We start from the raw sequence: 13,039 nt of genomic DNA, 5'->3' as shown, positions 1-13,039 counted from the left end.
ACTACTTAACCTAATTTCATTCTCACTGACATTTCCCCCATCCATTCTCAAGTTTATTTAAAATGTATCTTTCTATACTATGCACACAAACTTACCACCTACGCTCCTTGAAGTGTGTGTACTGTACTTGAAGGTTCTCACCTTCAGACAAGGTCACGTCTGACAGTGATTTATCAAAAAGCAGTTGAAAGGAAAGAGCTTGGTCTTTTAGGTCAGAGAATCCCAGTGTTCCTTTTATCTTGCTTTTCTGTCTCAGGAAGTGTTTTGACCTTAAGCAGCACCTTATAAAGAGCAAGGACTTTAAATGTAATGCTAGAGGTAAGTTAGTTCAAAGGTTCTTCAAATGCTCCTGGAGGTTACCTTTGTTACATGTAATGTCACATAAGCAAAAAATACTCAGAAAGAGGAACAGCCACATTTCAATTTTTATTTGTGGACGTTGGGTTGCTTTTTAACCACAGGTTATTCCCATGACTTTCTCAAATCCATTGCTGAAGGACAAACCATGGGCATCTTTGAATCGGTACAAACTAAAACCTTTCACCACCTGATAGGAAGAGGAATGTACCTACTTTTTCTGCAGTTTCTATGTGAAATGATGCAGTTTCCAGTGAACGGGCAAACTAAAAACACGTCCCCAGGTTGCAAAGAGTAAAGATTGTAGACATCAGGCACTGGAGCTTTTCCCAGAAGACACGTCCTTTGGCAGGCATTTTTGCTAAATTATGAGGCTGAAACTATTGGCACAAGAAACATCATTCTGTGATTGGCTAATATAATACAACAAAACAATGATTTCAACTTGAACCATTATGAACATCCGTACAGTGGTCAAGGGAGTTCTTCCTTCAGTTTCAACGTGGTCCTGGTCGTGAACTGATGTTTCCAGGTACGTCAGGGCACTCAGGGCAAGCATCTCGTTCACAGTGCACGGGTCTCCTCCTCCAGAGGCAGGGTGGTCCTAGATCAGCCTCTCTGCTGCAGGGGCGTCCATCACGCTCCACATCTCCACACGAGAGCCGTCCTTTTCCTGACGGCTCGGGCTGTAGGAGCCCTGGGTTGCCCTTTTGTTGGAGGCGAGAACAGAAGCCACCACTGCCAGAAAGAGGATCAGCAACAAGGCTAATGTCACTGAACCGATGGTGGTGAAGACGTCCGACAGCAAGTCATCTGCCAACTGTGAGGATGGAGATAATTGTGACGTGAGTTACAGAGCAAAGGAGAATGGCCAGGACAAGCAACTATTCTGGAATGAAAGTCAAGCAGAGCACAGGTACCACCTTGTGCCCGAGAAAGACTAGATACGGAGGGACATTCAGGGCTTCTTATTCCCAGAGCATGAGAATGGGACCATGTCTCTAGTGTTTAAGGTCTGGAGTCAGGAAGTGAGGCACAACATCTACTGAGTTTACCGTGTGTCTTAGTCTCAGTGACTGAGATCATTCATCTGACATCAAGGCCAAAGGATGAACCCACACATAGCCATGCACGCATGCTCAGTCACTCAGTCTTGTCCGACTCTTGGCTACATCATGGACGGTAGCCCTCCAGACTCCTCTGTCCGTGGGATTTCCCAGGCAAGGAGACTGGAGTGGGTTGCCATTTCCTCCTCCAGGAGATCTTCCCGACTCAGGGATCAAAGCTGTGTCTGCTGGGTCTCCTGCGTTGCAGGCAGAGTCTTTACCCCTGCAGCACTTGGGAAGCCCAACCCACAGTGTGATTGTAAAATCGTTTCCAACCATAGGATCCGGCTGCTCACAGTCTTTTGACTCCCGTGCAAGAAGTTCTGATTCTGCACTGAAAGAATGGTTGTTTTACAGCCTTTCTCAGGAAATGAAGCAAATTAAATCAGTTGGGCCTCATGGGAAAGATCCAAGACAAAGGATGGGCTGCAAGGCTCTGGTTTGCACACTCACCACTTTGATTTGGATTTGATGTGACAACTGAACGGTTGTGAACACACTCGTGCTCCGTGTGGAGCCAGACCTCACGAAACAGGAAACTGGAGGAAGAGCCCCTCTTGGAGGAGCTGGGTCTGGGACTCTCGAGGGCGGGCCTTGGACAGAGGGGTGTCTCTGATGCTGACCGCAACGTGTTTGCCAAGCACTTTTTGTCGTTGGGTAAAAGACACTGATCGGGTTGCACAGAAATATTAAAGACAAGACACAGTTGCTATTTGAATTTTTAACGGGCTTGCAAAGAAATATTTCTGTCAGGGTCAACAAAGCAGAAGTAGACCACCTTCTCGTTTAGCTTTCCCTAGGACCCATCCCCTGTTCCCTAACCGAGTTACTATTATAAACGTAATCTCTGTTACTCTAATATCCTAGGGAATCTGTAACACTTTGGCTTCCCTTTGTGCGTGCGTGTGTGCATGTGTGTGTGTGTTGTTGTTCTTCACTGTGCTTTGGTTTAAATCATTATACGGTCAATATATTCCTATGATACTGTATCTCTTCATAACACTGTCTTGTATTCACTATGTCTTGTATTCACTTGTTCAAATGTGGTTCATTAGTTTCTTCAATCAACAATATTTATTGACTGTCTGCTATAAACATTGAACTGAGCTAGGAAATACAAATCAAAGGTAAGCCAAAATTTGATATCTGGAGCTGAGATTGTGGACATGGGCAAATGGAGGACACACACACGCACACACACACAGATAATCATATCTTAAACACGTGTTACGGTAACGTCATACATGATCTACACGGGGTGTAGGTAGAGTAACAGTGGAGGGATGCCTGTGATGACCTTTTGAAGGATAAATGAGCATTCAAATATTTCCCTGAGGAGGTGCTCAGCACATGAGGACGTGAACCGCAGTGAAGGCGTGGTGTGCCCCCTCCCTGACTTTACTTCACTGTGAAAGATGAAGGGGAACTCCCTCGATGCCTCGGGGTGCGACCCGGGAGCCGACCTACATACCTAAGATTGCAATTCCGAGCTCCAGATAAAGCGGGGGCTGAAACAGCTGGCCTAACCAAATCAGATAAGATTCTCACTAAACTCTGGAGGGGAGCTGAGGGCGTCGGGGTTTGAAACCACCTCTGGGAGGCCCTTTGCTTTTGAATTCCCATGGTGGAAAGGCCTTATTAGCTCTGCTATTCTTCAGCTGGGCTTAAAATACACAGCCCCGGAATGGATCCTTTGATAATGGAAACTGCTGGGATACAGGAACCGACAAGGCCGCCAAGTGTGGACCGTCCTGGAAAGCAGCTGGAGTGCCAGGCCAGGCCTGTTTCGGTGGGTTGTGCTTCTAACGCTGCGCTTTTGAATAACCTTTCTCAGAAAAGACAGATTCCAAGCTAACTAAAACTTTCATGTAAAATTACTTTTTACACGGCTTATGCCGCAACCTGTACTGTTATGCTAACGTCCTGTTTATGAAATGTACACCCTCTTTATGAAATGTATGAAATGTACATCTTTATATGAAATGTACATTTTATATGTGATCAAATTAAACGGTGACGAGCTGAACTTCCTATCTGCAGAATAAAATAAATCAGTGTTTCATTTTTTTCCCCTGTAGAAGATTCGTTCTGAATCCCTGACTGGTTGTGGCTGAATGAGACCCAAGGAAGGGTGCACGCTGGCGTTCTGAGAGAAACGGCCAAAACTTCCTTTGAACCGTCTCGCCTGGGGCTAGGCTGAAACACACTGGAAACATCAGAAGCTTTTTCCCTGCAATTCCCAAAGAGGAATTCTAACTGTGATTCTTCTGAGGGGAGGCTGCAAACAGAATGTGCTCGCTAAACAAGCAGAAGTGGGTTTGAATCCGGTTTTGCCACTGTATCCTCCACGCGTCTCTGCTGTCTGCCCGCCTGTGAAGCAGGGGCGACAGCTGTGTGCCTGAGACTCGCTCCGTGGCATAGAAAACATCCAGGTGTGCAGAGCTTCTCCGAGGGCAGGCCCAGAAGGGAGCTCAGTCCCGTGGTCACCCGTTTCTCACTCCCCAGACTGAACCTTCCCGGCTGATCACCCAGGTCCTGCCTGGGTGCCGGATCACCCATCAGATGCCTCCCACTCTGGTGCCGTGTCGGGACGCAGTGCCCAGCCTAGGAGCCGGGGTGGTGGGGGGCGGGCACTGCCCTGGAGCTGGTCAGGGCCCGAGCCGTCTGGCCAGTGGGGCCCACCGCCCCCTGGCTAGCTGAGTGCTGGACAGTTCATCTGACTCTGGAAACACAGGATGAACTGGCTTGTCTGGAAAGGAAGAGCAACAAGACCCCTTGTGTCCTCAGCCCCAGAATCCGCCTGGCACAGTATTTAGGGCCAACACAGAAAACTGTGAAAACTACAAACACAGCGGGCGGAGCTGGAAAAACGGGACATTTTTAGAGACTTGACCCTATTTCCAGGAAAGGTGGTGAGGATGTAGAGCTCTGACCTGAAGCGAGGAAATTCTAGGACCAAGGTTGGGGTTACCCACCTAGGTGCAAGTTCTTCTCAAGTACGTCTGTGGTTGAAAAAAGTAGAAATGATGGGACTTAGAAATTGGCTCCTGAGAAACACTAGGGGAGAGTGAACTCCCCAAATCCTTCTTAGAATTCAGTCTATATGTCAGTTGTGTGGAAATATGTGGAAACAGTTGAAAATGAAGAGTAAAAATATTCAGATGTGCAGTTGCTTATGGGTCATATTCCAGCTTCCTTGTCTGAGTTTCTGAAATGTGTGTGTGTGTGTGTGTGTGTAGTGTTACACAAGTATATAATGATACATCAGGTGCTATTATGACTGTTATTAATTAATGGGAAAAACACTTTAAGGATGTTATGTTTTTTACAAAGCCAGTTATAATATTTACCTTCCATCTATGTATCTAAAGTGAAACAACGAAATCTAATTCTCACAGTTCAAATTTTTTAAAAAATGAAGAGAGAGTGCAGTCCTTGTAAATTACTGTTGTAACAAGTAGGTCTTCTATTTGGTGGATTGTAAAACCCTCCCACACAGACCTGGGTCCTTGAACTATCTCTTATCAGTGAATTGCTAGAAACAGCCGTTTCCATAGTAATATTGAATATGTGCCAGAACTCTGTTTTTAAAATGAATATTGCTGCAGTGGCCAATTTTCAACCACAAATACACTGTCCACTTTACAGTTATAAGGGCAGGGGGAACAGGGGACCAAGGGGCCGAAAGAGGGGCCTGGGCAGTGTCCAGCCCCAGGGAGTGGACCACCCAGCAGGGCTCCAGTCACCTCGTAGAAGGCTCAGGACTGGGGAGGGTGGCGGCCACGCGGTGGGGGGACCCCCTCCAGGCAGCCCCCGGCCACTGGCTCCAGGGGACTCTCGGAGGCACCTGAGCTGAAGCCCAAGGGCATCTTCTCCTTGGCACCCCCATCTTCATCCACTGCTTCTCCCAGAAAACACACAGGCTGTCTGAGGAATCAATAGTCTTTCAAACCAATTCTCACCAAGTAATTACAGTCCCTCACACCTCCATGGGGTGGGGTGGGGCGGCCTCTTGACAGCCTGGGACAGACACACAGAGCTCCATGAGGGGGTTCAGGGCACCACTGCCCTGGGGGAGCTGCCCTGGGGAACTTCAGACGTGACTTCCACATCAGGCCCTGTTGAAGATGCTGGGATAGCTCCTGTGGAAGTTTGGTGTGGGTTCACGGCTGACAGGGGGCTTCCTGTCAGCGTTGGTGGTAAAGAACATGCCTGCCGAGGCAGGAGACAGAAGAGACGCAAGTTCAGTCCCTGGGTGGGGAAGATCCCCTTGGAGGAGGGCACGGCAACCCACTCCAGTATCCTTGTCTGGAGAATCCCAGGGACAGAGAAGCCTGGCTGGCTACAGTCCACAGGGTCACAAAGAGTCGGACACGACTGAGCGTCTAAGCACAGCACAGCACATCCTTATGCTGAGCTGAGGGGTGCTACAGTGGGCCTAAAGGGACACGGTAATTCCTGCCTTCAGCAAACGGTCCTTGCACACATCCTCTGAGTGAGCCCAGCGGCACCTAGAGTTTGGTGGGGAGCCGGCAGGCCCCGCCCTGTCCATCCAGGACTGGGTCTGGAATCCTCCTGATGTCCCACAGGCTCATTCCGGTGAGGACGCCAGGTTTTCTGCAGAAAGACTGACGCAGCTAGGAGTCTGGAGACCTTTGCTTTCACATTTCTCTCTCCTTGAGCAGGTGGTCTCAGTGATATAATTGTTTTCCTTGGAACGCAAGGCCTAGTGAATAAAACTTCTCTCTCTCTTCGACTCATACAAGAACCAAATCCCAGTGGCCCCAACTCGGGTTTCATGATGTTGCTGCAAACTTGCTGTGTGCAGATAATCACAGCCCTTTCTTGGGTCGGGGAAAGGGGTCACCAGATGCTGTAGGCAAGGAAACGTCTAGCTGGTAGGTGGGGATCGTCGCTTCCTGTCGCCTCCGCTGGTCGCCCTCGTTGACTGCTGCCAGCCTCATCTCTCCCTGGCACATCGTGCCCCGTGACACCTACACAGGTCAGGAGTGTCTGTCCTCCAAGTGTGGAAGCTCCATCAAGGGGCAGCCCCACCCTTCTGCCTCCCAGCACCTGGACTGGCCTGGGTGCCCCCAGGGACCCCATGGCGAGTACCACTGGGCATAAGGGTTTGCCCAGCACACAGAGCTCCCCTCCCAGGATTCCTGCAGGGGGACACCCTCAGCCTGCGTCCGGCGGAGGATGAGGCGGCCACTCTCTGACTCTGCTGAAGGGCAGGCGCACCTCGGAGGGGCTGCGGGCAGACCCGAGGGGGCAGATCGGGAACCACGTGGTCAAGGGGCAAAGGGGCCATGAAGACACTTGCTGACTCTTCCTTTCTGCAGAATCAACCACAAACAACTCATCTGCTTCCAGCTTCTCCTGTCCCTGGAGCCCATCAGGCGGAGCTACTAAGCCCAGGCACCACAACTACTGAGCTGTGCTCTGGAGTCCGTGTTCCATGACGAGAGTGGCCACCGCAATGAGACACCCTCACACCACGAGGAAGAGGAGCCTCTGCTCCTTGCAACTGGAGGAAGCCCACGTGCAACAGCAAAGACCCAGCCCAGCCAAAAATAAATAAATAAATGTTTTTTATAAACCTCATTTTTTTTTTTATTTGCTTCCATTTCCTGGTCAAGGTCATCATCAGCTGCAGCCTCACTAGCACCTTGCTCTCCAGCAAAGTGACCTTCTTGACCAGCCCTTTTGTGAATAGGAACCTCCTCCCCGACCCCTTCTGCAGACCCCTCCTCTATTCAGAGCACGCTTGGGCTTGGCTGCCCTCTGCATTGCCCCTGAGGACCCTTCGTGATCCCCCTCCTGGGGTCTGTGTCTCTGTCAGCAGAGCCCGGGGCTTCAGCAGCGATGAGAAGACCTGTGACCCCACCTGCCCGGCATGACCTGCCCCGGGCACTTGAACGTGCTGCCCTGATCACAAAGGATTAGGCCCCTTCCACCCCCCCACCCCCACCCCCGCCCCTCAGAACTGCAAGGATAGGAATCCGTTTCCTCTGGAACTTTCCAACAGGCAAAGTGCAGGCTTTGCACAGACTGGCCGATCAATCGTTCCTGACTCACCCACTTGAAGTGTTCATGGCTCTATTTCACGCATCGATTCCATCCTTTCCAGTGGTGGGAAGACTTCTTTACAGCCAGGAGCTCTGCTGGTGGGGACCTGCGTGCACGCAGCTGTTCATGCACTCACCCAAGCACTCCTGTGTGGTTACTGAACGCTTTCCCCGTCTCCGGCGGTTCACTGGGTCCTGGATCCTGTGTGGTTACTGAACGCTTTCCCCGTCTCAGGCAGTTCACTGGGTCCTGGATCCTGTGTGGTTACTGAACGCTTTCCCCGTCTCCGGCGGTTCACTGGGTCCTGGACACACAGAACCCAAAGGTGCGGGTGCCGTCTTGCTAGAGCTGACTGTGGAGTGACGGTACTGGGCGGGGGCGGCTACACAGACCACCGCAGTTCACGTGAGGGGGGATCTGGTGGAGGCCAGCACCAAGGAAAGGGAAAAGGGGTAGAAAGGGGACTTCCTGACATCTCCCAGTTTTCTTAAGGGGGGCTGCGAGGAGAGCAAGGTAAGGAAAGGCGCTGAAAGCAGAAGGAAAGAGAGATCCTTCGAGAGAGGGGGAGCAGGTGGCAGCCTCTCCAGCTTGCCTGGGAGGCTGCTGGGGAGCGTGCTTCTTGCTTCTGTAGAGCCCCGCGTGAGAGAAGCAGCAGTCACGTGGCAGGAAGATGTCACCCAGCCTGGGCGTGGAACCCAACCCGAGTCTGCTCCAGGAAGCTTCTCTCCCCTCCCTCAGCGAAGCGGAAGCCAGAATCTCAAGAGCAATTTCTATATATTCTCTGTGGGTTTTTTCCCAGCACGTCTGACCTACACCTCTTATCAGAATGGCATCAGCCTCGCATGCCAGGAGTCCTCTACTGACCAGGGTTTTGCAGGACCCAGAAGGACTTAAATTTCTTTCTACCCTTTCTTTTTTGCTATGGTGTATAGATTTTTAGAAGGTGACTGATAAGTATGCCAGTTGATTTTACACAGCATTTCAAAAGCAAGAGAATATCCAGCAAACAAGTTAAAAGGGCCTGGGGACTTTTGAGATTAATTGATACTAAAATGACAACTAACATCTAAATGCAATGGACTGTATCCTGAATCAAAGTAAATAAATAAATCTAAAGGACAACTGGGGCCAATTAGAGAAATCTGAACATGGGTAGTATATGAGATGGTCAATTTCATGAACGCTTACTAGTATATGGGCTTCTCAGATGGCGCAGTGGTAAAGAATCCACCTGCCAATGCAGGAGACTCAAGAGATTCGGGTTCAACCCCTGTGTCAGGAAGATACGCTGGAGGAAGAAATGGCAACCCACTCCAGTGTTTTTGCCTAAAAAGTTCCATGGACTGAGGAGCCTGGCGGGCTACAGCCCATGGGGTCGCAAAGAGTCAGACACGACTGAGCGACAGAGCACTCACATTAGCATGCAGTTCCAGCTGTTGCTGCTGCTGCTAAGTCGCTTCCGTCGTGTCCGACTCTGTGCGACCCCATAGACGGCAGCCCACCAGGCTCCCCTGTCCCTGGGATTCTCCAGGCAAGAACACTGGAGTGGGTTGTCATTTCCTTCTCCAATGCAGTAAAGTGAAAAGTGAAAGTGAAGTCGCTCAGTCGTGTCCGACTCTTAGAGACCCCGTGGATTGCAGCAGAAGGAAGTCGTATTTCTTTGGAGACATTTGCTGAAATATTTAGTGGCAAACATAGGGTCACAAAGAGTTGGACATGACTGAAATGACTTAGCATGCAAGCAAAATGTTATAACTTCTGCACCCTACATTCTAAAGAAGGGGCAAAAACATACGTATCCAGAGGTAAGAAAGGGAACAAAATACTAAAAAAGTTGCTGTAACTGGGTGAAGGGCATGCATGTGTTCACTGCATTATTATTTTTTTTTTCTGATTTTCTTTAACTTTCATTTCCCACCCCCCCAAATCATGGAAAAGTAATGTTTTAAAAAATGATGGTTCAGATCAGATCAGATAAGTCGCTCAGTTGTGTCTGACTCTTTGTGACCCCATGAATCGCAGCACGCCAGGCCTCCCTGTCCATTACCAACTCCCAGAGTTCACTCAAACTCACATCCATCGAGTCAGTGATGCCATCCAGCCTTCTCATCCTCTGTCGTCCCCTTCTCCTCCTGCCCCCAATCCCTCCCAGCATCAGAGTCTTTTCCAATGAGTCAACTCTTCGCATGAGGTGGCCAAAGTTTCAGCTTTAGCATCATTCCTTCCAAAGAAATCCCAGGGCTGATCTCCTTCAGAATGGACTGGTTGGATCTCCTTGCAGTCCAAGGGACTCTCAAGAGTCTTCTCCAACACCACAGTTCAAAAGCATCAATTCTTCGGCGCTCAGCCTTCTTCACAGTCCAACTCTCACATCCACACATAACCACAGGAAAAACCATAGCCTTGACTAGACGAACCTTTGTTGGCAAAGTAATGTCTCTGCTTTTGAATATGCTATCTAGGTTGGTCATAACTTTCCTTCCAAGGAGTAAGCGTCTTTTAATTTCATGGCTGCAGTCACCATCTCCAGTGATTTTTGAGCCCAGAAAAATAAAGTCTGACACTGTTTCCACTGTTTCCCCATCTATTTCCCATGAAGTGATGGGACCGGATGCCATGATCTTTGTTTTCTGAATGTTGAGCTTTAAGCCAACTTATTCACTCTCCACTTTTGCCTTCGTCAAGAGGCTTTTTAGTTCCTCTTCACTTTCTGCCATAAGGGTGGTGTCATCTGCATATCTGAGGTTATTGATATTTCTCCCAGCAATCTTGATTCCAGCTTGTATTTCTTCCAGTCCAGCATTTCTCATAATGTACTCTGCATATAAGTTAAATAAACAGGGTGACAATATACAGCCTTGACGTCCTCCTTTTCCTATTTGGAACCAGTCTGTTGTTCCATGTCCAGTTCTAACTGTTGCTTCCTGACCTGCATACAAATTTCTCAAGAGGCAGGTCAGGTGGTCTGGTATTCCCATCTCTTTCAGAATTTTCCACAGTTTATTGTGATCCACACAAAGGCTTTGGCATAGTCAATAAAGCAGAAATAGATGTTTTTCTGGAATTCTCTTGCTTTTTCCATGATCCAGCGGATGTTGGCAATTTGATCTCTGGTTCCTCTGCCTTTTCTAAAACCAGTTAGAACATCAGGAAGTTCACGGTTCACATATTGCTGAAGCCTGGCTTGGAGAATTTTGAGCATTACTTTACTAGCGTATGAGATGAGTGCAATTGTGTGGTAGTTTGAGCAGTCCTTGGCATTGCCTTTCTTTGGGATTAGAATGAAAACTGACCTTTTCCAGTCCTGTGGCCATTGCTGAGTTTTCCAAACTTGCTGGCATATTGAGGGCAGCACTTTCACAGCATCATCTTTCAGGATTTGGAATAGCTCAGCTGGAATTCCATCACCTCCACTAGCTTTGTTCATAGTGATGCTTTCTAAGGCCCACTTGACTTCACATTCCAGGATGTCTGGCTCTAGGTTAGTGATCACACCAGCGTGATTATCTGGGTTGTGAAGATCTTTTTTGTACAGTTCTTCTGTGTATTCTTGCCATCTCTTCTTAATATCTTCTGCTTCTGTTAGGTCCATACCATTTCTGTCCTTTATAGAGCTCATCTTTGCATGAAATGTTCCTTTGGTATCTCTGATTTTCTTGAAGAGATCTGTAGTTCTTCCCATTCTGTTGTTTTCCTCTATTTCTTTGCATTGATCGCTGAAGAAGGCTTTCTTATCTCTTCTTGCTATTCTTTGGAACTCTGCATTCAGATGTTTATATCGTTCCTTTTCTCCTTTGCTTTTTGCTTCTCTTCTTTTCACAGCTATTTGTAAGGCCTCCCCAGACAGCCATTTTGCTTTTTTGCATTTCTTTTCCATGGGGATGGTCTTGATCCCTGTCTCCTGTACAATGTCACAAACCTCATTCCATAGTTCATCAGGCACTCTATCTATCTGATCTAGGCCCTTAAATCTATTTCTCACTTCCACTGTATAATCATAAGGGATTTGATTTAGGTCATACCTGAATGGTCTATTGGTTTTGCCTACTTTCTTCAATTTAAGTCTGAATTTGGCAATAAGGAGTTCATGGTCTGAGCCACAGTCAGCTCCTGGTTATGGTGAAAGTAATTCCCCTAAACCCCCAGTTTCCAGATCTTGCTTCTTTCACTGTTTGTTCCTCTGCTACTTCAGGTCTTGTGATTTCTCTCTCTGCTATAATTTTACTGCCCAGTAAATCTTGTTCCCGTCAATGGTTTTATCTCCCCTGCCAGACACTGAGACATTCATGGATCACATCACACACCCAGTTTCATCACGGAATTGGCCTTAACCACCCCCTGCCGGAACCTAACACGGTGCCAGGCACATGGTAGGCGTTCATGGTCTTTCTCACCATCTCCTGGCACCATCCTTCTTGACCTGAAAGCTGTTGTTGTTGTTTTAAGTCATGTTTGACTCTTTACGACCCCACGGACCACAGCATACCAGGCTTCCCTGTCCTCCACTATCTCGCAGAGTTTGCTCAGGTACATGTCCATGGAGTTGGTGATGCTATCTAAAAGCTATACCTTGGCCCTTTCCTCACTCAGATTATGTCCTTCTTACCAACTTTCCTCAGTTGGTGAAAAGCTGCTATTGATTCATTCTCACATTAGGCAGGAAAAGAGAGTGCTGAATCCCCTACATGCTTATGGCTTATCACATGTCCTTTCTTTTTCGCCAGAGGTAATCTAGTCTATGTCACCATATTTATTGCCCGAAAATCAAAACCAGTTGCTAGAGTAATGAAGGTCTATTGGTTTGTGTCGGCTTAATCCATGTCAGGGGGGCTTTAGGGGCGTATAAGGATAATTTGACCAGCAAAAGGAAAGCCATAAAAATGATCAAAAAGCTAACAGATATGCTGAGAACACCAAGCTTATTTTGCTGAGGATTTATGGCCAACTTATCAGAAAACTATTTGGTCCAAGTCGACATTCAAATCGCTCCCTCTGTAATTCAGCAAAGATTCCAGCCTCCGGAAAAAAAAAAAAAAGAAAAGCAGCCTCTATAATGAGATACCCTGGAAACCCCTAACTTGCAGCACATGGAGTTTAATTTTCAACAGTTGTGAGATGGCAGTAAACCCAGCTTTGGAATAACCAGCTCCACTGATGCCTCAGACCTGCAATAAATTAATGGAGTGCGGAGACGGACTGCCACGCCTCCTCTGACATACCCACATCCGCGTTTATTCATCAAATGGAGCTTAAATGTCCGACCTCCCTCAGATGGCACTGGAGCCAGGGCCTGCGGGGTCCCGGCAGAAGTGGGTGCCAAGTCACTGGGCTCTGCCACACGAGGTCAGCTGTGCCCCGGGCCCAGCCCTGGAGGCTGTATTTTATTGACCAGACTCTAGTTGGCTTCCCCTTGTGTAGGTGATAAAGAGTGGCATCAAGTCACCCGTGTGAAACACATCACTTTAACTCTGACAGCTTGTCATTGAAGGCCTTGTTTATATAAT

The 13,039-nt window shown here is 48.3% G+C and overlaps 1 protein-coding gene across 1 annotated transcript in view; it reads right to left on the bottom strand.

Moving 5' to 3' along the window:
- Positions 1-961: 961 nt before the first annotated feature.
- The window catches only part of CRB1 (crumbs cell polarity complex component 1), a 213,682-nt gene continuing 201,604 nt past the window's right edge, over positions 962-13,039 (bottom strand). The window contains 1 exon segment of the mRNA NM_001192482.2: positions 962-1,177. Coding sequence (NP_001179411.2) covers positions 962-1,177 — 216 coding nt within the window.

The sequence above is a fragment of the Bos taurus genome, chromosome 16 (assembly GCF_002263795.3).
Source record: "Bos taurus isolate L1 Dominette 01449 registration number 42190680 breed Hereford chromosome 16, ARS-UCD2.0, whole genome shotgun sequence".
Taxonomy (NCBI): domain Eukaryota; kingdom Metazoa; phylum Chordata; class Mammalia; order Artiodactyla; family Bovidae; genus Bos; species Bos taurus.
This window is presented reverse-complemented; position numbering and strand designations above follow the sequence as displayed.